The sequence below is a fragment of the Melospiza georgiana genome, chromosome 1, assembly GCF_028018845.1.
Source record: "Melospiza georgiana isolate bMelGeo1 chromosome 1, bMelGeo1.pri, whole genome shotgun sequence".
Lineage (NCBI taxonomy): Eukaryota > Metazoa > Chordata > Aves > Passeriformes > Passerellidae > Melospiza > Melospiza georgiana.
In genome coordinates, this window is record NC_080430.1 from 47,815,348 (window position 1) to 47,842,062 (window position 26,715).

Genomic DNA, 26,715 nt, shown 5'->3' on the forward strand with positions numbered 1-26,715 from the left:
CACATGCTTCAGCTGTGACATCACTTGGACATAGCAAAGGATTACTCAGTGTTGAATACCATGTTGCTTAGCCTTCCTGCTCCACCAAGATTTTTTTTCCCCAACATCTGATAAATTTGCTAATTGTAGGCCACTTTTATTATTGCCTTAAAAGGTGTCACACAAACACTTGCAATGTGGTGTAACTGGTTTATTTATGACTTTAAAACTGCTATACTTGTATGTATAGCAAGGGAAGAGAATGTATAACTCTTTTGTGGGAGGATCACTCATCTGATGAAATGGTTGGGGGTTTTTTGTTTTTTTTGTTTTTTTTTTTTTGTTTTTTTTTTTTGTTTTGTTTTTTTTTTTTTTTTTAATGTATACAGAAATACAATTCTTGCTGTCATGTACAATTCAAAGAAACAGGGTCCCTAAAATTACAACTTGCTGGTTTTGGTTCAGCAAATTGTAACTGTTAAGTTCATCTGCTCTGCAAACACTGGGAACAACTATTTCTAAATATTGCCACCTCTAGCATCTGAGCAGAAATAACAAACGCTTTGAGGGCTAAGAAATTTCACAATGAGGGATAAGTAGTTTGAGCCAGAAAACTTCTAGAGCACAGAGCTGCTGCAGTGACCTTGAAACACAGTGGTAAGAAAATTAACTTCTGTAATACCAGATATGTTAATCCTTCTGAAGAGTGCAAATCTGCATGCTATTTTCTATTCTCCAGTTCACTTCCCTAAAGGCACTGTATTGTGTGACTCATGAACATACTTATTATGAAGAAAATATCATAATGTATATATGGAGAAAAAACCAGAATACCATATGAGAAGGAAGACACTAAAACTAGCATTTTTCAAATGCATTACTAACTCAAAAATGTTTTCTCTATGTCTGTGAAAAGTCAATCAATAGAAGGGTTGGGCTGTGCCCAAGCTTTAAAAGCTCTGATTTAAGCAGAGGCAGGGGGTAAAGAGGGTGCTCACAAGTGTGCTCCCCACTGCAGCACTGCTGGGTTAATGGTTTGTAAACTTTCAGTGCTCTTTGCCTTTAAAAAAAAGTAAATAAATGGGGCAGAGTGTGATTTGTCTTCCAGACATATTTCAGTAACGCTGTATTAACCAATTTCATAGACATGCACAAATGCAGAAAGGGCAATAAGAAAACACAATCTGTCTCAATGTCCTAGCAGGCTATGCACAGCTGTGGGTAAAAAGATTTCTGAGATGACTGAAAAACTTCCTAAAATTCTGAAATGTCAGGTTTTGGGCTCATTTTGCTTAAGTATCCTAAAAGCCCCCTATAAACATGGTGGGTTCAGTCAGTAAGACCTGGGTTTACAGCTTTTTACTCATAAAAGAGCAAGCAAGTGTAAGTTGCCATGAGCACCTTGTATAGAAAAAAAATAGGAATAACTATTCACAGTTACCAAGGCTTTCTAAAATAAGTGGAGCAATAAACAGAAGGCAAATATGCTTCCAAACAAAAAAAACCCAACAAAACTGAACTGAACCTTCTTGTAGCAAAAGGATGACTACACACAGTTGCATTTTTACTGCAGACCCAGCTCTTGACACTGTGAGTACTTTTTTTGCAACTGAAGTCATCCTTTCTGAACTTCCTGTAAGATACCTACGTGTTTCTTCTGACAAGTAAAATCTGCCTGAAAAAAAAAATAGCAATGAGGAAAAGCAAGTGCTCCCACAATACTTCCTGATTAAAATTTTTGATTAATGCTTCTTTTTCTGGGTAGTAAATTTGCATGAAATTAAATTCAAATTTGCGTGGAGATGAAAATTTCTAAAGCTAGTTGTAGATAAAAGAGAGAGAGTGACACCTGCTGGGCTTGGAGATGAGTTAAAGCTGCTGGTTTGGGATTTTTAAGTGCAAGGTATTTTTGTTTGGTATTTTTAGGAGCTGAACTTTGAATACATGCTTTTCTAGTGACTCAAACTAGATCTTGTGAAACAATTTACATATTTCTTGTTAACTGGCAGAAATATCCTTCCTTGAATGTTAAATCCTTTACTGCCTTTTATAAAGTTGTTACAGGGCCTTTATTTTCCCATACTTTTTACGGACAGGGAAAATGGTAGAGTTAGAAAAATATTGAGGAATCATTAATTCTTAAAATAGTCAATATTTACACTTATGGGTGTTTGTTAAAAGAAGGGTAAACCAAAGACAAGAAAATCATCATGCATAAAAGGACTTCCAAGGCTCTGCTAGCCCATGCTAAAAGGGATAATCTGTATTAAACTCAGTTTTTCAAATCAGTAGCTGCTGATTTGCTGTCGTTTATGTTGCTAATATTGCTAAAAAAATCAAAGGAAAACTTATTAAAAAGCTCTAGTCAAGGAGTAGTTTTATTTGTGTCATTACAATTTAGTTCACTGTTTGGAAGTATGGAATATGATTTTAAGAACAGAACAGCTGTTCCCTTTTCTCATAGAGAAAATAAATTTTTAATGAAAATGCAGAAACTGAGTTGTTAAAATATACAGACATTTTCAGTGCGAAAATGGAGACCGTCAATACAATGACGTAATGGGTAACAACACTTTTGTACATTCTTTGATTTAGAAGAAGAAAAAAAATATCAGTCTGTTCACAAGTCAGGGATGAGTTCTTACATTCCCTAGCCCTTTTAATTCCTGTATCTTTGCCACCAGGAATTTTAGTTTTAAGTGAAATATTCATATCACAAAGAAGTGAAACTCATGGAATGGCAGGATGTCTTCCCAAGTTAAGTATCACTTGAATACATAAGAGTCTCGGTTTAGAAAAGCTTGTCAGACCTAAATAAGATCTAAACCATTTAAAATTAAAAAATCTTCTAAACCACTTAAAAATAGCAAAAGTGGGAAGAATACTGCTACTGTACAGATAAGCACTGGGTTTTGTCACTTAGGTCAAAGTTAAAAGCAGGGCTTTTGCTGTTTAGGTTTTTTGTAATTCAGGTAGGAAGCCAAGGCAGTTACATAGAATGGGAATGTCTGTAGCTATGTTACCAGTGTGGCTGCAAGTTATGAAAAACCAAAACTGTCTTCTTAACATTTACCTCTCTCTGGAATGGAATTTGGCAGCTGTTTGACTGAGTCTAATGTATATCCAAATACCCTTTCAAAGTTGATTAAAACAAGTAACATCAACATATGCTTATCCAATAACTATGACCTCAAATAATTGCTATCCCCTCTCAATCCCTGTGTCACCAAGAGGATTGGCAGGATTTCTGTGCTGCCTTATTCCTCTGCCTGTTTAGGCATTGTATTTTTCCTCTACTGGATCCTGCTTCATTGCCTACAAAAACTTTCTTGCTTTAAATTATGTTTCACGTAAACCCATTTAGAAGGAGCTGTGCCTTAATCCCTTAAAATCCTGTAAATTTCAGAAAGGTTTTAATTTTTTTTAATTAATAAGATTTTATTTCAGTTCTACTAGTGCATTCTCATCTTTGATGCATGTTTCAAAGAGCAGGGGCGTGACAGTGTTCACAGGGGTCTGAGGATGATGGAAGAGATGAGGATCTAACTTCATGTTTCAGAAGGTTTGATTTATTATTTTATGATATATATTATATTAAAACTACACTAAAAGAACAGAAGAAACTATTTCATCAGAAGGCTAGCTAAGAATAGAAAAAGAAGGAATGAATAACAAAGGCTTGTGTCTCGGACAGAGAGTCCGAGCCAGCTGACTGTGACTGGCCATTAATTAGAAACAACCACATGAGACCAATCACAGATCCACCTGTTACATTCCACAGCAACAGATAATCAATGTTTACATTTTGCTCCTGAGGCCTCTCAGCTTCTCGGGAGGAAAAATCCTAAGGAAAGGATTTTTCATAGAAGATGTCTGTGACACGGGGAGAATAAGGAGAAATTACTTGCCACAAACAAAGCCAAATATCAGGTAGGTGTAGGAAGAAATAATCAATGGAAATGGAGGGGAGTAAAAGCAACTCTACCTGCTTAAGAAATCTGTCGGACGCATGGCTGTGCTTAGCTAACACATTTGGCAGAGCAGGGTTTTCATATTCAAACTGAGGATTGTACGTGAAATCCGAGTCGAAAAACTTGACCTTCTCTTTCTCCACGTTGGACGGCTTGATCGCAGTCAGCAAACACAGCTTCTGCCCAGCGGCCTCGCCTTCCTGCCCGTGGCCTCTGGAGGCCGGGGCCTGCTTTGGCTTTGCGAGGGGGGAGTGCTTCTTAGCCCTGCTGCGGGGCCGGGCCGGCGGGGCCGGGGCGCTGCTGAGGGCGGCGGCCGCGGGGCCATTGGGGAGCAGCGGCGGCGGCTGCCGGGGCCCGCAGCGCCGCCCGGCCGGCAGCGACAGCGGCGCCCTCCCGCGGCTGCCCCGCGGGCTGCAGGGCCGCTTGGCGGCGGCTCGCCGGTGCTTCCTGTGGTGCGAGGACGGCTGCTTCTGAGCGTGGTGCTTCTTCTCCTCTTTGCTCTGCAGAAGGACGTTGTAGCTGCTGGTTCCTGTTGTGAAAATGTCCTTAAGGATGCCAGAAGGAGGATGCTGGAGGCTGTTTTCATTGTTAAGGTTCAGTTTATGTACTTCCAGACTCAGGACTGATTTCCTAGAAAGCTCTGTCTTAGGCCAGTGAAGTTTTTCTGCGTTTAGGGGGAAAAAAAAGGAAATAATGAGGACAAACTTGATTTTCACAAAGTGAAACTAATCTTAAGGAGTAAAAACTGCAACATAAAGGAAACACAAAATGTCTTAACTGCAGTCACGTCACATTAATCTTGACTTCTAGGCATAAGGGTGTGTATATCACTTTTGAACAATTAGACTGGACTTGTAAGGTCCAGCTAAACTAGAGTTTTATGCCTGCATCTCCATGTGTGTGAAAAACGCTAATCACTTGTTTTTAAAATTTTAGAAGTTTAATAAAATGGTTATAAAATAGTAATACAATTAGAGTAATAATAATTTGGACAATTTGAATTAGGACAATATGAGACAATAGAAACAAAGAGTTACGGACGTCCGGGTACCTTTTTCTGGGCAGCATGAGCCCGAAAAAGGACACACGTTAACAAAGGATTAACCCCTAAAAGCAATAGCCTGTTGCATATTCATACACTTCATACATGATGCATAAATTCCATTCAAGGAGAGGATTCTGTCTGGTCATCGTCAACTTCTTCCTCTGAATCCGAACAGCGCCTTCGAGGTGGGAAGAAGTTCAGTTTCTTCTGATAAGAGGACAACAAATTATTTCTCTCTGAAAGATTTAGGTGTCCTATGGCTGCTATCTCGCTGAAAGTCCTTTCTTAAAAAAATGATCCTACATAGCATAGCATAGTTTCTATTTTAACATTTTTTAGAACCTAAAACTATATTTTACACACTACTTAAGAGAATCAATACAGCATTACTTTCTAACACAACACATATAATATTAATTTTAATATTTGCAAAAAGCCAGTCATAAAATACATGCATTTTTCACAAAGCACAACTACACTGCTGGCAGGCAAGAACTTAGCTGTTATAAAAAAGACTCTGCAGGACTTCACAAACATTTACTGCTACATTAACAAATGTATAGTTTTGAGCTGAGTGATCTTTATCATGCAAGGAAGGCTTTCTGTAAGGACAGAGAATAACTTAAAAAAATAGGAAACTGCCTAGGAGCATGTGAGCAGTGTTTACAGTGCAGTCCCACAGGGATCTGTGCTGCGATACAAGCAGTCTGGTGTGATCTCATCTGCAAAATCTGATTCACAGAGTTTACTCTCAGAAAAGGGTGTGAATATTAGAAAGGGCCAACCACTCTAAACAATTTTCAACAGTATATGGATAGTAATAGATGTTTAAAAGACTTCAGTTTCATGTGTTAATACAGTTTCAGTCTTAATACAGACAATAAGCTATATTTGGAGAGGCAGGAGAGATCAGCTAGCTACACTCCTGAAAGGCCTCAAGACAATAGTGTGTGTTTCATCTAATCAAAGTTGTTCTACCATAACAGCTGGCTTAAAAAAAACACTTGAAAAGAAACTAAGTGCAAGAAGCAAATAAGGTTTCTTTAATTAGAGTGAACCATTCTTTCTTGCTCTGACCCCTGGCATAGCCTTTGGGGAAGACTGGTCCCTGGTGCAAACCGGCTGCACAGATAAGTCATTGAGGATTAAAACTGAATTTAACATTTGTGCTGGCTTGTTAGAGAGAAGTGACCTCACTTCACTGGTTCTAACCCCTCCTCTTGACAACCAGTTCTTCCCAGAACATTAGGTGAGCTGAAACTACACGTACAAATAAACTGTGCCACAGAGAAATATTTCCTACTTCTGTACCTAAAAAAAAAAAAGATTCACAGAATAGGAGATACGGCTGTGGTATGATTAAAGCCTGCAAAAGGGATTTGAGCTTCATCCCCCAGTAATATGTAGTTGAACTGTAATTACTTTACATACAGTAATTATACTCTGAAAGTAAGAGCAGCAAGAGATCATTAAATGCCTCCAAAGTGGAAAAAAAAATCAACAGTGGCTTAATTTCGGATTTATTTTCACAGTAAAATTCAGTTTTGCTCCCAACATAAGAATGATGACAATGTATTTCATGCTGTTGGACCTCTGTCAGTTCCATATCAACCTGTGTTCCTCAGCTCTCCCAAACATCCTGCCCTAAAAACCAAAAAGACCAGAGATCCAGTTTGCATGAACATGTGATGAGTGATCTGCAGCCAGGGTGTTTTCTCCACTGGAAAGAAGAGAGGTAGAAGCATTAGATTATTCCCCTTCACTAAAGCACGTGTATCCTATGCAAACTCAGTTTTCTTCCATCCTAAGTCTGTGAATCCTCTTTCCATGCTTGGCATAGGAGCATGCTCCTTGGCATTCCTGTTCAAATTCTGTCAGATCATTCTCATCACATACGTGACAACCTGCCTACATGGCTTATCCTGCTCTCCCATGAGCTGTCGTGGTGAGAAACCACAGTTCCCCATCACAAGGAGAACAACTTCAAACTAAATACATAAGAGAGACGCATTTTTTGGATAACAGAATGGGATGACCATGATCATATTTTCTGGTCTTTGAGACTGACTTCAGACCTGTATCAACAGCTACAGTATGAGAATCCTTACTTTTAAGAAGGGTAAGTGAAAACTAAGGTTTCCAGAATGTCTGAACACATTAAATTTCTGAGCACATAACTTTGCTTAGGTAGACAAAAATGGAGTTGGGAAATACACAGCTACTTCTTAAAATATAGACAAAGAAATAACATGATACCAGAGGCATTAATGTTTCACCTTCTCTATTAACCAGCTCTTAAAAGCCACAAAGAATATAGAAGCCTTAAATTTCTGCTGTAATGGAACAATTAGAACTAATATCACACAAGTATCTAAGAAATGATAAATAAAAAAGAAATAGAAATTTAATTCAAGGAAACAACTCAAAATGACCTTAAACTACCCATTGCCTCCCTCCCCCAAAGCTTGTGTCAATCTAATACAAAAAACCCGTGACAGCAAGCTGTTAGAGCTAAGAGGTACAGCTGGCCAGTAATAAATGCTTTTATATGTAGACAATCACTGAACACCCTAAGTCAGAATTTTCCTGAAGTGTCACAAATGGTGGCTGAGTGCTGAACATGCACTGGCAGGTTTCACATGCACATGGCTGATATCAAAAATAGTTGTTCCCAATCTGTAGTTACTCTATAAGCGCAATCTCGTAGCAAAGTGATTTTTCAGCTGCCAAACTAAGGGTGGGTGTCCTTAATTTTCTTCTGACTAAAGGATACTGTTCCATGCCTATTTGTGCTTGAAACCTAGAATCAACAGGTAATCTGGCACATTTGAAATATTATAATAGACAACAAAGTAGTTTTCACAGAACTCATTTAACTGCTATTCCAAAATTTTGTACAGGTCTTCTGATCATCATAACCAAATAAATGAGAAAAAAATATTTGAGACTATGTCAAAATCATGTTGCCAAACACCAAATTTAAAATCCTTTCTCTAGTACATTTGTTTAAGCTATAACATATTTTAAACTCACATCTGTAAATCGGACAGCATCAACCAAATTAAGAATATACCGTCTTCTAGAAAACTTGACTTACTACATCCAAGGGTTTCTAATGACTAGCAATGTCTGGTGATTGAAAAAGAGGTCTAGTATTCTCAATATAAAACAAATTCATTGCACAAAAATTCACTGCCTCTTGAAAACCTGCTTGAGTATTACAAAAAGTACTGAGATACTGTGCTGCTATAAAGTAGCCAGTTGGAATGGATTATCAACCCAGATTAATTGCATGGATTGCTTAGCAGTGATTCCCAGCTTTTAAATTCTGGATACCATTGGACAGATTATTTCTAAAAGATATGAAAAAGGCAAATTGAAAACCACCATGCTATGGTAGAACGCTACCCTGCATACCAGAATACAGATATCACACTACAGATCCCACAGGTTTTATCTTTTGTATTTCATCTACATGTGCTACATGTGTTCTGAGAAGTACAAATCTGAATTTCCTGACTTGACTTACTTCTGTTTTTCCAGTAGAAAACTGTCAAAGAACACATGCCCCGGGCTCTAGTTACCTTTGAGAATCTCCCTCATGTAATTTATGTACCAGGATTCTTTTCATTGTTCTCACTTCCTAATACTCAACAGTCACAAAGCCACAAGCCCTTCAGCAATCAAAAAAAAAAAAACCCCGAAACCCACAACAAAACTAATACAGTCTCTTCCTAAAAAATTCTCTCTATCCTGTTTACTTCCATTTATTTCTATCTTGTTCCTTTCTGCAACAACACTAATAAAAACATGGTCCTAGAGACACAGGTGAAATATTACATGCAACAATCTGCCTCATTGGGAGTGCAATGTGATGGCAAGGGATAAGCAAGGAGGGGACAGAAGGGCTGCCTGTCCCTGTTTTGTCACAATTTAGGGTACCAAAGAACAGAAAACACTCCTGTTAATGGCAACTTGGTTCGGTCTTGGGCTTAAAGAGTAGATCTCTACCACTCTTGAGTGCAATGGTGTTCAATGTCTGCAGTCCCATAAGCTGGGCTATCAGGGCAGCCAGCCAGCCAAAGACAACTACCCCTGTGAGTCTAAAGAATCTCACAAGAGAGCAGGTTGTGCCCTAGCCAAAATCCCATCATTGTCAAGAGATCAGTTGGAACTGGCAGTACTGGACTTACTCCATCCTGCAGACACAAGTGCACTACATGTCACAGAACAATTCAAAATACCACAGGCTTCATTTTGCAGAAAGAGGAGTTTTATCTGTAACTTCAATCTATACACAGGTAGCTATTCCAGTGTCACAGCAGTACAGGAAAAGGGAGTCCATGAGTGCTAACAGAGAATATGTGGGAACCACAAATTTCACAACAATTCTGCACTTATGAAACACATTCTATGTATAAATTGCATCCCAGTCACTAACCTGGAGCCTTGCATCACTGCAGACACTGCCTGATCTTGTCAGAGGTTATTTGTTAGAATAAAATGTTAGATTTTTATGCTATATTTAGGAGCCAGGTCATATTATTGGTCTCTGTCCTTTAGAAACTGATGGATTGAGTTAATAAGTCAATAATATGCATAGTAAAATCCCAGTGTAAGCATTTTTCTGGCCTTTGGAGGTGTTGTATAAATAATATCTTCCTCTAGACTACAGGGCAACTACTATCCAAGCAGCTTCTTAAATACCTGTTCCATAGGTGGAATGAGGTTAATGACAGGTATTTGTGGCACGGATATCTCTGTCTGGCTAGCCTGGCTCTAAAATAGCAGAGAGCTCCTGCAGTTTTCGAGCTGCTGTCACTCAGGTTATATATGCACAGTGAGCAAATCCTGTCCAAACTGCACTAAGGTGCTCAGCAAACATGTTCATGGAGAGCTTGCTCCTATCCTTGGGATGTAATGGTCTGAGCCACTACTTCTGTTTTTAACATTACCATTACCATGTTAGAATATGGCTGAGTTTCTTTTTGCTCAAAATCAGAAATCATTTCAAGGCTGACTTGAACCTTTAAATTTATAGGAATGCAAACAATGTATGTGATCTATTTACAAGCAATAGTTAAGTTTGAAACTGTGAGATGAGAAGGAACTACACAGATGTGACAAGTAAGATTCTTCCTTTGACACACTGTGCAAAGGTACAATTACATTACAAAGAAATGTTTATCTCAAATATTCAGAAAATTTGAATAGATTCACAACACCCTGCGGTTTATGGGCTCCAGACTGTATGGTTTGTCTGTGCAGAGGGTTATAGAAAGAATATTCAGAAAAAAAGCAGGCAACATAAAGTGTTGTATATGAACCTATCATGTTCCACTGCCTCTCAAACACTACAGGCTTGTATTTGTGGCATAACTGAATCTCCCCACAATCCTATATTCTATTTCCTCACCACTGGAAACCCCTTTAAAGTTTAAAAACACTCCAGTTTTGAACAGAAGCTGTCATGCAACTTGAACTAGAATGCACTGGAAGCTTTGTCTATGATTGAACATGGATTAACAGCAGAATTAGGCAATGAGTTTCTGTAAAAACACTGACATTGAGTTACTTTCTATTTTCACAAGCATCTTAATTATTAACTAGAGCCTGTATGATATTGGGACCTTTTACATCTAAGACTCTTTTTTTTTTCCCCCACCCAAAAATATCCACCTATTTACTTTTCTCCTGTAAAGGTGTTATCTGTCATCCAGCTTTTAATTCTGAGCTTCAAAACCAAGGGCAGGTTTCAGCTATCAGCTAATTTGTATATCTGATTAATTAGCTGTCAGTGTTCATAAGTAACTCTGCATTTTTAGGGATGATTGGCAGTTTGGATTTTCTTCTTTAAAATGACAATGCTATTTGAGATGTACTCTTTCTACCCTAAAAAAAGAAAAAAAAAAGAAAAAAAAAAAGAAAACTACTCGCATGCAGTTTTCTGCACGTTTACTTCTATATTGAAATACAGTATTATGTAACTGACTCCAAATTCGGGCCCTTCAAATTAAATTACATGGGCACAGTAATAATCAATAAAAGGGAAGACTTGGCTCTAATGAAATCAAACAACAAACTCCTACTGATGTAATAAACTCAGGATTATAATCACAGAACACTGATTTCATCCTGTGCAGGAAGACCTGCACAGGATGAAACTCTCATCCAAGCAGGTCTCTGGCTTCTTCTGCAATACAGGTGCAGTCAGAAATATTTGATGGAAGGATATGGACTAAAAATAACTACTGTTCACAAAACCTCATCCTTTCAGATTGCAGTGGCTATTGCGTATCTCCAGGGTTGCTCTGATCGATCCCATGGAACTTTATTTCTGTTCCCATTATCAGGAGTAACACTCTAGTCATATCCATGCACAGATGGAACAGCATATCAATTATGCAGAGAAAGAGTAGCTGTAAGAGATCTTAGTTATGATTGCAAGGGTATTGAATGAGGGCACACCAAGACACCTCCAGCAGATTTCTTGTAGATTTCCCTGTGGAAAAGTAACATTGGCTTGAGCCAGCTGAAGAAATGACACAAGAAAGGATGTCAAATTTAAACAAGGAAAACATCTGTTTTCAAGCAGCAACTGTATGTACACAGCACAAGAAGCCAGTTTTGTGTGGCACCAGGAACCTGCCTACATTATCGTTATAGAGTCGTAACAGAGGTTTGTATACACACATCCTATAGGGATTTGTTAACTTCTCTGAGAACACAACAAAGGGTAGAGCCAAAACGCGTAAGCACCAGATATAACCAGCAGTTTTAGTGGCATTCTCCCTTGCATGGTCTGTCCCTCGCTCCAGCGGAGCGGGTGTCACCCCCGCACTCCTCGGCATCGCAGGGCAGGGCCCGCAAGTGACACCCTCACTCCCATTCATCGGGGGGCTCCTGACACCCTCACTCCCATTCACCGCGGGGCTCCTGACACCCTCACTCCCATTCACCGGGGGGTTCCCGCTCCTGGAGCCAGGCAGGTATGGAGCCCTTCCCCGTCCCCGGGGGACACCGAGAGGGGTTCCCGCTCCTGGAGCCAGGCAGGTGTGGAGCCCTTCCCCGTCCCCAGGGGACACCCCACCGACACCCGCGGCGCCGCCCGGGCGATGCCTGCTCGCTGGGCGGGGAAGCGCTGGCGGCCGGCCGGCTGCCCCGGGCGCGGCGGGGACCGCGCCGCCCCCGCTCCCGCTCCTCTCCCGCTGCTCACCGGTGACACAGATGGACTCCAGCATGGTGCTCCGCCGGGCAGCGCCGCCACTCTGCCCTGCCGGCTGCCCCCCGCGCGGCGGGCTCCCGGCTCCCGGGCGGGGAGCCCAGAGGGGAGGCGGCGGGGAGGCAGCGCCCGGCGCCGCGGGATGCGCCCGCCTCGCCGCCTCGGCGGATCCGGGGAGCGCGGCTGGCCCCGGGCCGGCAGGCGGGAGCCGCGCCGGCAGAGCCCCCGCCCGCCCGCCTCTGCGGACTACAAGTCCCGGCGGGCTCTGCGGGGCCCGAGCGCTGGAGGGGGGCAGGGCGCAGACGCGCTGCACCCTGGGATCTGTAGTGCAGCTGTCGGTGTCCCGGCGTGCCACCCCGCCGACGCCCGCCGGGAAGATCAGCGCGCTGTATCCCACCGGCACGGCTTGGCCCGGGTGTCAGCAACATAGGCCAGGCTTTAGTGCCATCCTCTGCAGAAATCTAGCGAATATCACTCACGCACAGACCAGGGCTGCAGTCCTCTGATAATCATCAGCTACCATCATCGCTGCAATTGATAATAGTTGGTGTGATTGGTAATTATCTGCTGGATCTGCGGCAGGCTGAGGAAGGACTGCAAGGGTGCTTAGCAGGACATGTGCCACCCTGGGATACGGGTCCTGTGCTTGGGAATGTCCCATGTAACATGAAGGGAGGAATTGCATCAGGGCAACGGTTTAGGGCTGTAACTGATGGTTATCATACACTGATAGGTAGTAAACAGAATTTAAAGTAGAAGACAGACTTTATATTACACCCTCCTGTCGCCTTACTTGTTGTGCAATCTGTTGCTTTGCTTGTGAAACCTTTCACTCCTTGAAATACAATCTGCGCGTTTTAAAAATGAACATCAAATAGGAACAAGTTATTTTATCTTAGCAATCGTGGTTGTGTAACCCAGTAATGTAGGCATGGTGTAGGAAGATTCTGTACTTTTCATGCAGGCTTAAGGTGACTACTGAAGTCAGATTACACATCAATACACTGTGTTGCGTTTACTTTTCTTAAATGGTCAACATTTATTGGAGAGAGCAATTTAATTGAAACTGACTTACCAGCACAATAGTGCTTAACACAGATTATGGGAGTGATCTCCCAAGGAGAAGAGAGCTGGGAAGTTGTGTGGTGCTTTAGTTGAGTATCTTAAATATCTGCCATCTCATCAATAAATCTGTACCTGCAATGTACTCTACACAGAGATTCCCTCCATAGCACTGTCCAGTACACCTGGCTGTATCATCAGGTAGCAGTGGAGGAAATTCTACGGATCACAGCTTGTTGATACTTAGAGATACCCCTTCTGCCTCCTATCTGGAAAAATTTCAGAGATTTGTGAATCCTTCTTAGACAGACATGCATACTTGCAAGTATGCAATCCCGAGACTGAGTAAACACTGCTCAGAGAGCTGTGTCTGCTTTCATGTCAGTCTTCACAGGCAATTATTAAAAAAAAAAAAAAACCAAAAAAAAAAACAAACCAAAATAAGAGTTTAAAGCAAATATTTTCATTTTATTTTCTATTGCCTCACACACAGTCAAACCCAGGTACTCTTAAGACCAGCTATGAAAAGACTGAGGTGTCCTTTTTCTCAGTTGGCTAATGAGGAGCCAGTGCTCAAACACACTTCTACCTAGCTGACAAATTTGATGTCTCTTTTAACTTAAATTCTTTGAAGATCCAAAAAGATATATACTCTGTCAACATGTTCAAGTTTCACCTAAAATACCCTCTAAACTATTTTGCTGACAATATCGCATCTGGAACTTGCAGGCTTGTCTCCAAATCTCCAATTGCAGGAACTGAATAAACACTTTTAAATTTAGAGAGACAAAGCTATCCCTAATGGGTTAGAATTTGCTTGTGATACATGGCAATTACAGGAAAAAAAAACCCAAAAACCAGTGAATCTGTTCAAGCACTACAAATAATTAGCACAGCTGATGAAGAAATGATAGACAACTTCTAAAATATAACGTCAATGTACCATTTTAATGAAACTTCCCAGCAGTTTAGCTGCATAGACCCTAATTGTCCTTCTAGAGGTGCTATTTTATATATACTTGGATGCCATAGCAATGAAATTAGTAACTAACTGGCTATCATTGTGTGTTTTACACATCTACCTCCTCTCCTTGCTCCATCCAGTGGATGCCTTCTCTCCATCTCTCTCATCTCCTGCCTGCTTCTCCCTGGTGTCCTTTTTCCCTGAGTGTTTGGGTAGTCAGTCACCCCTGAATCTGCTGCCTCCACTTTGTTTTTTTCTCCTTCCCCACTAGCCTTTTCCTTTGCAGGATGGCGTGAAGGTTTTTTTAGGTCATACTAGCTCCTGGCTGTAGCAAGAGGATGCCAAAAGCAATAGCAGCAGAAGGCACAGAGGAGGGATGCTAAAGGGCCACCTGTCCCAGCTTTCTGCTTCATCTACGAGCAAGCTTTGTCACATTTGTCGATGAAAAGCACAACATGGAAAGGTCAGTTGAGAAAAACATTACTGAATACCTCATGACAAAAATGCTGCACACACACATATAGAATTACATAATTTTATATATATATATATATATATATATATATATATATATATATATATATATATATATGTGTGTAGTGTACCTCTAGCAGCTCTGACCTTAAAGACATCTTATCTTGCAAGTCTGTCTGAAAAGACAGCAGGGAAAAAGACAAGCTATTCTGTCATGAAAAAATTTCTGGAGGCTATCAGTGCAGCTGGCACTTGTAGCAAGATGAAGGAACATAGGGACAAATTGTGATGTTTAGATGAGCCACACTGTGGAATACAGCTTAAATGACACAGTTCCACAGTCCAAATGGATCTATACCCATTGTTACAAGCCAGAATTAAAGGGGACATGCATCTTGTGTTTCAGCTTTAACGGAACATTACTTCCAGATAATTTCGGATTTACGTGGTCATGTCTTCAGAGGTAATGTCATAGTCACTTGATCAAAAACACTGCAATGTCTTGCACACAGAGGAGTATCTTTATAGGAATATTAGCATCAACAAGCTCTGCAATGTGTACAGTTTGGAAGAGCAGTGACACACATTTTATTGATCTCTGTATCTGTCGGAAGCTAACACTGCAAAATTCCAACACATACACACATATATAAATGCACATACATATAGATGCATATAAAAATATATATGTGTATATTTGCATTTGGATTTTATATATATATGTATGTGTACACACACTTGTTTTAACATCGGTTTTATTTGGTTCCTCCCTCATATTCACACCATCTTTCCACCACTTCTCTATGACAACAAAGAATCACTGATGAACTATGAAAGCTGAGAATGAGTCCTTAACTAACTCTGCCTAATTTGGCACAGCTTCAGGCCCTTCAGAGTGGGAAGGTCAGCCTTCCCTCCCCACTTAATGACTTAGCTGGCTGAGTATCTCCTGACCAAACAATTTCACTGACCAAGTGACTCCAACTGACTGTCCTTCCAGACATATTCTTTCTAGAAGCTCCTTCAGAAATGTCTGACATTGCCTTCTGATTCCAGCTGGGTCCTACACTCCTGGTACACAGCAAATGCAGCACATGCTTGTGGGAGCTGCTTACTCATAGACTTATTCAATGGGAGTGCTATTTTAAGATGCACAACTTGATACAGCTCCAGTATTCAGATTGATTTATCCACTGAATTTGTTCACACTTTATGCTAAGGAAGCTCAAAACCCTACACTCAATGCAAGAAGGGCAAACAAAACATAGGCAAACCTTGCAGTAAAGTACAGAGAAGTGAAAGCAATGTAAGATCCCTGTGATGTGAACCTATGAGTGCACCTGACTGTTTTCTGCCATCATATGAGGAAAAAAATCTAAGATGTCTATTGTACACTCACAAATGCACTTATACCTACTAATGAAAGAGGCTGCTTTCCTATGGCAGAGAAATGGCTTATAAAAATATAACAGTCACAGTAAAGCATTCAACTCCTTCAGTATGGACTGATGGACCAACTCACCCCTCTTGACCTTTCCTCCTCTAACCGTCTGTCCACTTGTGCAGCAATGCCTTGTCACTGCAAGGGTCCCTCTCAGAAAGGCAGGGTGCTGCCTTTGGCAGGGGCACGCAGGGCTGGCAGGCAGCAATGGCAGGCAGCCGAGCACAAGCTGCCTGCTGAACTGCAAACACCAGCAGATGAATCACAGGTGCCTTGCTGTGGCAACACAAATACCAGGTCAGGCAGCACAGGCAGCGCAAGACAATCTGCCCCGTGCTGGTTCTGGCTGGGCTAGAGTTAATTTTCTTCACAGTGGCTGGTGTGGGGCTGTGTTTTGGATTTGTGCTGAACACATGGATAATATAGAGAGGGTTTGTTATTGCTGAGCTGAGCTCACACAGCCGAGACCTTTTCTGTTTTTCCTACTGCCACACTGGCCAGGAAATGAATGGGAGACTGGGAGGAGATGGAACCAGGACAGGTGACCCAAACTGACCATAGGGACATTCCAGACCATGTGACATCATGCTCAGTATATAAACTGGAGGGAAGAAGGAGGAAGAGGGGGATGTTTGGAGAGATGGTATTTGTCTGTTCGAGTCACTGCTGTGTGTGGTGGGGCGCCGCTCTCTTGGAGATGGCTGAACTCCTGCCTGCCCATGGGAAGCACTGAATCAATCCCTGGTTTTGCTTTGCTTGTGCGTGCAGCTTTTGCTTTTTCTATCAAGCTGCCTTTATCTCAACCCACAAGTTTTTCTAGCTTTTACACTTCCCATTCTCTCCCTGATCCCACTGGTGGGGGAGTGAGTGACCAGCTGCATGGGGCTTGGCCGCTGGCTGGGATTAAACCAGAGGCCACAAAAAATGACAATCTATTATACATTTGTACTTTGTGCCCTTTGAAGTTGGTCAGCTCTTTTGTGGTGCTGGGATAATTTCAGTTAAAAAGCAAAGTTTTCCTAGTAGTGCATCATTGTTTTTGGCTTTCAGGTGAGCAATTCACTTATTTCTTAACCAGCCTGAAAAAAACACCATGCTCCTCTCTCTATTGCCATTCACTTTCTTATCTTTTCCTCTTCCACTTTGTTTATTTGATCCCCTATTTTTTGCTAGTCCAAGCAATACAACAGACTTATAAAAAGAGAAGGGGATATCCAACAAACACAAAACACCTCCTTAGCAGATTTTTACAAAGAAAAAGAAACAAACTAACTCTTTGTGCAGTAGTAAGTGTGAGTGCATGGAGTTTTGGAGGCATCTCTCACCTATGTGCTGGGCCCAGCACACTCCTGCAGCAGGAGCTCCAGTGCTGGGAGCAGGGGACCCTTTCAGCTAACATTAGGGGGCAGTGATGCAATAGCTGTGGAAAGAGTGATGAGTTACTTCTTCATCAAAGCATTTCATTTCATGGGACAACCAGATTCTCATAGTTAGGACAGGTTTTGTAAAGCAGAAGGGACTTTTCCTGGCCTGGAAAAGGTGGTCTTCTGGTAAAACCTATTTTCAAGGAGAAACACTGACTCAGTGAGGGGCAGAACCCAAGGTATAAACTCACTCTCTTTTTCCAAGTACATGTCTGGCACTGCTATTGAGCTTTACTTTGCAGATTCCCACATAGTTTATGAGGTTAAATGGGGCTATAAAACAGCTGAGGCTATTTTATTTATTCTGTGATAATAACACCTTCCAAGTGGTATCAGTGACAAATTCAGCCAATGGAAAGTGTTCAGTAGTGTTGGGGAAAAGAGTAAACCAAACCAGAGGTATTTTCAGACTTCATTCACCTATACCTCCTGACTGGTTTTGGAGATTCCCTGGCTACCTCCTCATCATGGTGTTAGTAGAGTCCCAGAGTTGGAGCTGCAGCGTCTCTGAGATGGGGACAGAGCAGGGCAAACACTGTCTTACCTTGTTACAGACCTGCCAAGTTCAAAAGACATTTTTGGATTAGACATATAAGAAAATAATGTGCCCATACCAACCTGCTTGCAAACAGCTGTTAGGGAGCAGCAGCTATCGTCATGGCCCAAGATCTGCACCATCTCCATGTGGGCTCTGACTTGAGGCAGCCAAAGGTCCTGGAGATGCAGAGAAACACATTCAGAGTGCTCACAAATCTCACCACCATGGGAAGAATTAAGGAAGAATTATTTTAAATAACCTCTTGGTCATTTCCAATCCCTTTGCCTTCTTTCATGCTTTATTGTAAGGTGAAGCAACTCTTTGTCATATCACACCCAGGCATTCAGTAACACTATGTTTGTACTAGAGACTACTAATATAGTTTTACTCCATCGGATGTTTCAGTCCTTCTCATTAATGAAAAGACGTGGTCTTATTTTAAAATTCCTTTAGTTAGTCTATTTTCTGTGTCATATTAGTTTGTTAACCAGAAACAGATTGAAATATTAAGGGTATTTACTTATCTCTAACATATCCTCAGTGCAATTATATATGCAGTTTGTACTGAAGCTGAGATGACATAAGGGACCAGTGTCCCTCTTGGGTATGTGTGTGGAAAAAAAATTTCAGTTATGTTTATTTAAATTTCAGTAGAATTTGTCCCATAAGAAACATCTGTTTCTTATTTCAGATGTGCATTTTTTTACAAATGTTGAAAAAGGGCTTTCCAAAGACACTGAGCAGCCTAAAATCCTGTCTAAGTAGCACCCTCTAGTGTAAATATGCTACTTTTGCAGAAAGGATTTAATTATACTGTATGGCTGACTTTTTCTAAAGAGCTGATACATAAAGTGAAAAAAACTACTGTGAACTCACGTAAAACCCATTTTGTATCCTTATGATATCTTTTCCCTATTTAGCAAAGTATATAGACTACATTTAATTTGAAGCACCTATTTTGGTTTTAAAAACTTTCAGGTGATTTTGTAGGTAGTATTCTTGGCCTTCCTTATAAATAATTTATTTTATGTGTGTCCCGTAGTTTCATTTATTTATTTATTTATTTATAATATAATGGCAAGAGGTCAGAAAATTATCACCTGTTCAGCCTCCCGAGTCTTTAAAAAAAAGCTAGAGCTGATAGAACACTTTTTTTTTTTGGTTAGTGAAAAATGGTTTCTCAACAAGAACGTCCTAATTTTTCCATTGTTCAGAAAATATTACAAAACCATAAAATGTAATTTGGGTGGTGAAATTGCTGATGTGATTATGTGATTACTCCATTTGCACTATGTTCTAGTTGCAAGCAAGTCTCAGATACTGAGAGTAATATCTTGGTCTAAATTAACACAACAGCACTTAAGTGCTCTCATGCCCTTTGCTTAATTTTAGAATTTTTATGTCAGCAAATGGTACATCTGTACCATATGGATAAAGAAAGAAAAGGGGGTATTTTACCTTGAGACACAAAAGAAAGAAGTCTAATTCTCCTCCTCCTCTGTAAATCAGTTAGGAGACCTAAATGAACAGCCCTGAGAAACTTTCTGTGATTTAGTGATACAAATGCAATATTATACTGACTGGAGACAATAAATCTTTTGAGACTGCATGAAACACAAATATTTCTTAACTCCTACAACTTTGTAAAAAAAGCAGAGTTCAACCAGAGTTCTTTTTCTGAAACTGAGTTCACTTGACAACTGTCTTTTGCTGTTAATGAAATATGATTTTTATCTCATTCCTTATTTCACAACTTTTCCATTTTAATACATCTTCTTTCCTTTCCCATGTTTCTTTGTTATCCTCCCTTGTTGTCTGCCATTTTTCACTCATCTTATTTTAGTTCTTTCTCCCTATAATCATAGAATCATTAAGGTTGAAAAAAGACCTCTAAGATCATCAAGTCCAGCCATTAACCTATAATGTTTTTGTTTTTCCCTCCAGCTTTGATTTCCGTGGGATTTTTTTCCTTCAGTTGCTCCTCATAAGAGAGCTTCTGTACTATATTCCCCCAGCCAGCATCCACTTTAAGGATTTTCCCCCAACTACACTTGTCAAGGCAGAGTAATGAATGAATCCTTTTGGTAACAGAAAACAAAGTCCCAAGTAAAAGTTACGCTATAATGGCTATGGGGTCTGGCATTGTTTTAGTCTGGGTGATGATGCTGCAGAGTAATAATTAGCATTGGCTCCATGACTGTCAGCAGGCTGATCAATCACTTTATTATTCTATACTTATTAAGAAACCCACTGCCCTTACAAACACTCATGATACACGTGGACTCAACTGGTCCTTCCATCCAAACACCATCACCACTGGCCAAATAAGAAACCACCTTTGGTAAACAAATCTCCATAACACAGTCCACGTGTTCAACAGGTGCAGCAAGTGAAGATAAGAATTGCTTATCATTCTTTTCTCTGATCTTCTCACAGCCTTCCCCAGGACAATGCCTGGGAAAGTTGTGCCTGTTGCTCTCTGTGGCCAGAGATCTGCTGCCACAGGGGGAGCTGGTTATGAATTTCCTATTCAGACTATTAGGAGAGAGACCTGTGCTCTGAGCATTGCTAATTTTAATCCGTGTCACACATTGGGTTAGTTCTCACGAAACCTGTCTTGTTCCTGACATAAATATATTCCTTTACTGGATAATGTCAGCCTAAATTGCCTCTGTGATTATCATAGGAGCTGACAAAAGCAGTGTAATCACCTTTGGCTTGGCTTAGAGAACATATCCAAAATGCTGCCCATCAAAATGTTTTTGATTATGTAACGTTTGTAATAGAAAGTACAGATTAATCCAAACTGCAGCATTTTGCCAGACTACAGATCTGCCCTTCTATTCAGTGTTTGGAGGTGAAATTGCCTTTTTCCAGGCCAGTTCTATGGCATACTAGGATATTCAAGAGGATTTGAGAGCACAATTTGCTCTTCATTTCAGAATCACTGAAAGAATGGATATTATATTCTTACTGCTTTTGTGTGGTGCAGGATTCCCTTATTATAGGGTTCTTGCTGGGCGGCCTGGGAAGAGGGGAATTTCCTACAGCATAACTTCAAACTTAGACATAGCCAAAACCCAGAGAGTCAGACCTGAGCCATACATCCTCCAGGATCCAGTAGAGGCAAAAAGGAAGGTGGGCTAGGGGAAGGAGATGTCCTCCAGAAGCTCTGCAAGGGCTGTCACCTTGTCTCTTCCCTCTTTGTCTGAAGTCATGGGGAAGAATTAATTCTAATTGGAACCATAGCCCAGAAATTATGATGCATACCATCATGTGCTAGGCCACACATTTGCTTCTCCTCTCTGTGGATTCCCAAGCAATCCTACTACTAGGTGGGAAATGGCTTTCAGAATCATGACAATTCTTCAGCTTATTAGTGGAAGAGTGGATTTTTTCCTGCCAAAAACACCTTTTGAATGGAAATTTATACCACAAGGAATACTACACTACTATATTCTAATTACAGGCTATAAATTGAATGTGTTTGCAAGTGCTAGATGGGTGAACATCAACTTTGGAGTTATTAAACAACTAATAAAAGGAAATTACAAGATGGAAAGTAATAATTTTTCTCTAACTGACAGGATTTTTCTGTGCTCAAGGAAGCACTTTGCTCATCTTTCCTTTGGAATCAGCATTATGAACTCAGTTTCTCAGCAGAAAGAAAGTTTTAGGAAATATTCTCCGACAATTACAGAATGGAGCTACACAGTGGACTACAGTGTGATAAGCATTTTCAGTGTCAATATTTTACATTTCTGATTGTGTTGGTATTGTAAGGAAGCCAGAGATAAAAAACACTTTGGCAAGTGTTCTCCTTATTAGTTAAAAAATGCTCCACTCTTATTAAAGTTCTAGTGCAAACATTTATAACCATCTGAAAATGCACCCCTGAAATCAGTCATTGCACTTTAAAACATCCTGAAGGAAAACCTGGCAAAGTAAAAATGTTCTTCAAGCCATGTTAAAAGAAAAATGACTGGCTCCAGTATATAAGTTCTCAACTCCCATGAAAAATGCAAGCCAGCAAAAACTGTTCCCCCAGTGCTTTGTATTGTGTTATTTATTGTTACAGAAAGAATTTCTTTTCATTAGCTTATGCCTGGCAAGAAGACATCTTAAACCACATCATGTGAGGGGAGGAGACAGTGAAGGGTGTGATTCATAGTTTTTGAATGCAAAAATCGGGCATAAAATATAAAGCTGTTGAACAGGCAGAGCTGGCTCATTGTTCTGCTGGTTTCACATGGCATTCCTTTCTTTCCCTTTTTCTTCACACTGTGAAAGATCAGTTGATTTTTCTTCCCATAAGTTGCTGTATAAATAGTTTTACTTATTTATTAAGAAAAATATAACTCCAACTGAAAATTCCATTGCTAAGAGTTGTACCCCCAGCACTCTGCAAACAACAGGCCTCATTTTTATATCGCATTTCCTGAAAAGGATTGACTTTCTTTGGCTCCTTAGAGTGCTAAAAGGATAAGATATATTTACTATCCACTGGTTCCTGGAAGCCAGACATAATTCCTTGACAAGATGAGAAACGAAGCATTCTGTTTATTTCTAGCAGGACCTTGATGAGTCTGGATAGAAATTATGAAGAAATTATTGGCTCTGTAGAGAGCAAAAGGGAAGGACATTTGTCACATATATACTGCATCGATTTAAGCAGTTATACACTCCTAGGAATCTCCATTTCATTTTTCAGAGTACACTGTATAGAAATACATGTTACAAGAAATTTATTGCACAGATTAAGAATCATGATTTTCCTCTTTTTAATAGTAACAATTAGCATATGTCAGTGTTATTTACACATCCTTACGTACACTAACAGGGCAACCACCCCTGTTCTGTCAGCCCCCAGGCTGAGCATCATGTGCTGTGCTGTGTCATTTGAAACACACCAGCAATGGATGGAGCCACATTTGGAAATGGACCAAGGACAGATGGAGCTGCACCATATAAATCTCACAGACCCACAAGTAAAGCAGAAAGCATGTTTAGATTGCAGTAATTCTGTATTATCAAAGGGTTCAAATTGTACATGACTTTTCTTCCTTTGGGGTGGCAGGAGAAAGAAAGGAATTAATGGAAATTCTCTCTATTTTCTGCCAATGACTTTGAGCTCCATATTGGCTATTTTGTCTTCTGGTGTTTTCCTGCATTCCCTACTGCTTCATTAAAGGAATTTTTCTGTTGTTTACCAGTGACAGCTAAACCTAGTTTCTCTTGAAGGAAATAAAGCCTGTTTTTTCTTACCACTGAACAGGCTGGTTCATAGATTATGAATGAGTGACAAGTCCCTTCTGGCAAGTCCTAATTTTCTGCCTGGTGTATGAGCAAGTTCTGATGCTGGACCTCAGACTTCTCCAACCCATGTTTATCTGAGAACAGTGCAGGGATATTTGTTTGTCAGAGCATCCAATCTCAACAATTTCTTCAGAAAAGTATTATTTGATATTGTATTTTTAGATTCTGCTGCACACTGATGCCATAGTGTTTGCAAATAAGACACTGGAAAGATTTTTTTAATCAGGGACAATTAGAAGTGTTGGTTTGTTTAGCAAGGCAAAATAAAGGCTGAAAGAAGAAAAGTAAATAAAAAGGCTGCCTATAAATAATCGAAGAGGCAAGAAGCACAGCATTAGTGAAGGGCATTCATGCGAGGTAATGAACACTATTTGCATAGGAGCAGAAAGGTCTAAAGGGCTGCCAGTATTATGGACAGACTGGAAATTTGCCAAGACTTATTCATTTGGGCAGGCAAGCCTATAGCAGCCTCCCAATGGGAATGGAAGATATAGAAAAAAAACAAACTGTATTTAAGATTATACTGAAAACAAGTATGTGAAGGATGTTTGGGGTGGTGCATGGATAGCAAGGAGTGAGCCTCAGCAACCAGTGGGTCTCTGCTAATTCCACATTCACTGAGAAAGGTGTCCCAGTGAAACGGTGCAGGGGACAGCTGTAGGGAGGGGTGGGTGAAGTTTCATGAGACCCTCAGGCCGTAGCATGAGGAGAAAGTCAAGAATCAGGAAAAGGAACCACAAGTTTCACAGCTGCACTGGGTAAGTATCCTCTGCATTTACTGAGTCACACAAAAATCATGTTTTGACATCTTCATGTCAATGCCAGGAGAAAAAATGATCTTCCAGTGAAAAGGTGTCAGGGCACGCTCCTACTGAGCAGCTGCAGCAAGATGTGTGATAGACCATAACGGAGTTAAAGAAGGTAAAAGCCTCTTAATTCGAAGAGGGGCTGTCAGCAAGGAGGAGGGGGAAGGTGACAAGAGGACATAGTCTTTAAGCCCTGCCAAGGGAGCTTTAGGTTGGGTATTAGGATGAATTTCTTCACAGAATGAGTGATTAACCATAGGAATGTGCAGTCCGGGGAGGTGGCGGAGTCACCATCCCTGGAGGCGTTAAAGACTGGACGTGGCACTCAGTGCCACGGCCTGGTTGGCAGCGTTCCGCCATAGGCTGCGATTCCCTGATCTCAGAGGTCTTTTCCTCACAAATTCTGTGACACGGCAGCCATGGCGGGACAGACTCCGGGCACACAACACAAGGAAGCTCTGGGCGGCAGAGAGGGTCAGACGCAGACCCTGTGAGCCGTACAGCTCACGAACCCGGCCAGGACTCCCGGCCGGGAATGCCGGCTCGCCCTTCCGCGCCGCCGCCGCGCCCCTCAGCTCCCCGGGCGGGCGCCGCGCAGCCGCCTGCAGCCGGATTGGGCGGCGCTCCTGTCAATCAGCGCCCGCGCGCGGGTGCCGCCCCCTGTTCCCGTGGTTCCTGCGCGCGGCGGGCGCTGAAATTCAAATCCCGGCAGCGGTTGGGGCGAGGTTCGGCCGCTCTCGGGCGGCCTTGGCAGAGCGGACCCTGCGCGGGCGCCGGCACAGCAATGGACCCGTTCACCGAGGTGAGGGCTCGGCCGGGCCCGGCCTCCCCCAGGCCGTCAGCTGGGGAGGGGGCGAGTTGTCAGTGTTCGGGACCGCGGGGACACGGCGCAGGGAAGGAGCCGGTTGGGGTCCGAAGGGAGGGAGGTGCTCCTTGCGCCGCGCTCTCGGTTCGGGATAGTTGCTCCCGGCTGAGCCCTGTCAGCCACCCTCATCCCCGCTCGGGGGGATCTGCGGGCTTGCAGCGACCCTCTGTCTGCAGCGGGGAGACCCTCGCTGCCCCGGCCCTGGAGCCCCGCTCCTGCCGGTGCCTCCGCTCCTGCAGCCGCCCGGGCTGTGGCTGTGTCAGATCCCGCCGGGAGAGGACAGAGCAGGGCCGATAGGCGCGAGGGTTTGCGGAGGAGAGGCCCTTCCCAAGCCGGGAGTTTGCCTTCCATGCGCGTCGGGCAGATAAGACTCCCAGCGGGGACGGAAGGGACCCGGCAGCAGACGGGAGCGCTGTTGACACTCTGTGTCTGCCATACCTAAAGGTCATAAATCATACATAAAGCATCAAAAATCTATCCAAAGAGGAGACCATCTGATAAAAAATGGTCTCCTATATACTATATGGCACGACTGCCACTTGTGATTGGTCACTTTCTTTGGCAGGCACAGTTCCTCTTTTTCCTCTGTTAGTTGTTAGAGTGAATTGGCTGTGTGCTTAAGTTTTAGAGAAGCAAAATTACAGCAAAAAGAGAAATTTGCCACCTTGAGTCTGTATGAAGGCTGAAAGTTTCTTAAAGATGCTATGTTGTACTCTGATTTCATGTCAGAGGTGTAGTTTTAGAGCTGTCCTGTGGCTGCTTTGAGAAATGTCATAGTAAAAAGGGCCTTCAATCCACAGCTTGTGTAATTAAAACCTGGACTACCTGAAAAAAAATTCAAATCGCATACACTGAGGAAATACTCTCTCCTCCCCTTGTAAACAATCTGTTTATCAAACTGACATTCCTTAGATAATTTGAGAGCCCAGAACAGGTGACTGCACAGATCTGATTTTTAAAAATGAACATAAGGTGTTGATCTGAACAGATTTACTGAATGTGTTATGCCAAGGCATATTTCCATGTAAAGCCTTGTGAAGTGTAAACATCTAAAACCTCCTTCCTTAATTGGTAGTGAGTGACATGATCCAGCTTGTCTTAAATAAACTTCAGGTCTGGACTACTGAATCAAATTTAAAATGGTTTTGCATGCTGGGAGATATTCCAACCTGTACACGCCCTTCTTGTACATAGCTGACTTTGAAAATGACCAATGGTGAGGCCACTCCGCAGAGTAAACTTCATTCAAGTGTTAGCCAGTATTGCAGAGTGCATAAAAAGTCACCTTATCAAGAATATTTCTGCTGTGGAAGACATTCCACTGTTGTGCACAGTTTTGACCAATATTAGTGTCCTAGTATTGAAGTTTAGTAACTGTTCCCAAAGTTCTGTGAAAAGAAATTTACCACATATTTCAAGTATTTATGTTCTGTGGTTTGTGTTGCTATTTTTTTTCTTTTAATATAACCTTCCTTTAGGTTAACTGCTTTCAAATAATCTTTGTCTACACATTACCATACTCTGTTACTTGCAGGGACCTGGTGAGGCACTCTAAGGGTTGATTACGTAAAACCTAATATTTTGAGCCTTAATTGGATGAAGCATACT

At 41.5% G+C, this 26,715-nt stretch overlaps 1 protein-coding gene across 1 annotated transcript in view; it reads right to left on the reverse strand.

The window, feature by feature from the left end:
- The window catches only part of MATCAP2 (microtubule associated tyrosine carboxypeptidase 2), a 28,863-nt gene extending 16,580 nt beyond the window's left edge, over positions 1-12,283 (reverse strand). Inside the window, exons 1-2 of the mRNA XM_058038427.1 lie at positions 12,212-12,283; positions 3,965-4,614 (exon numbers count right to left, since the gene is read on the reverse strand). Coding sequence (XP_057894410.1) covers positions 3,965-4,614; positions 12,212-12,236 — 675 coding nt within the window. The 5' untranslated portion in view covers positions 12,237-12,283. The remainder of the gene's footprint in view (positions 1-3,964; positions 4,615-12,211) is intronic.
- Positions 12,284-26,715: the final 14,432 nt, after the last annotated feature.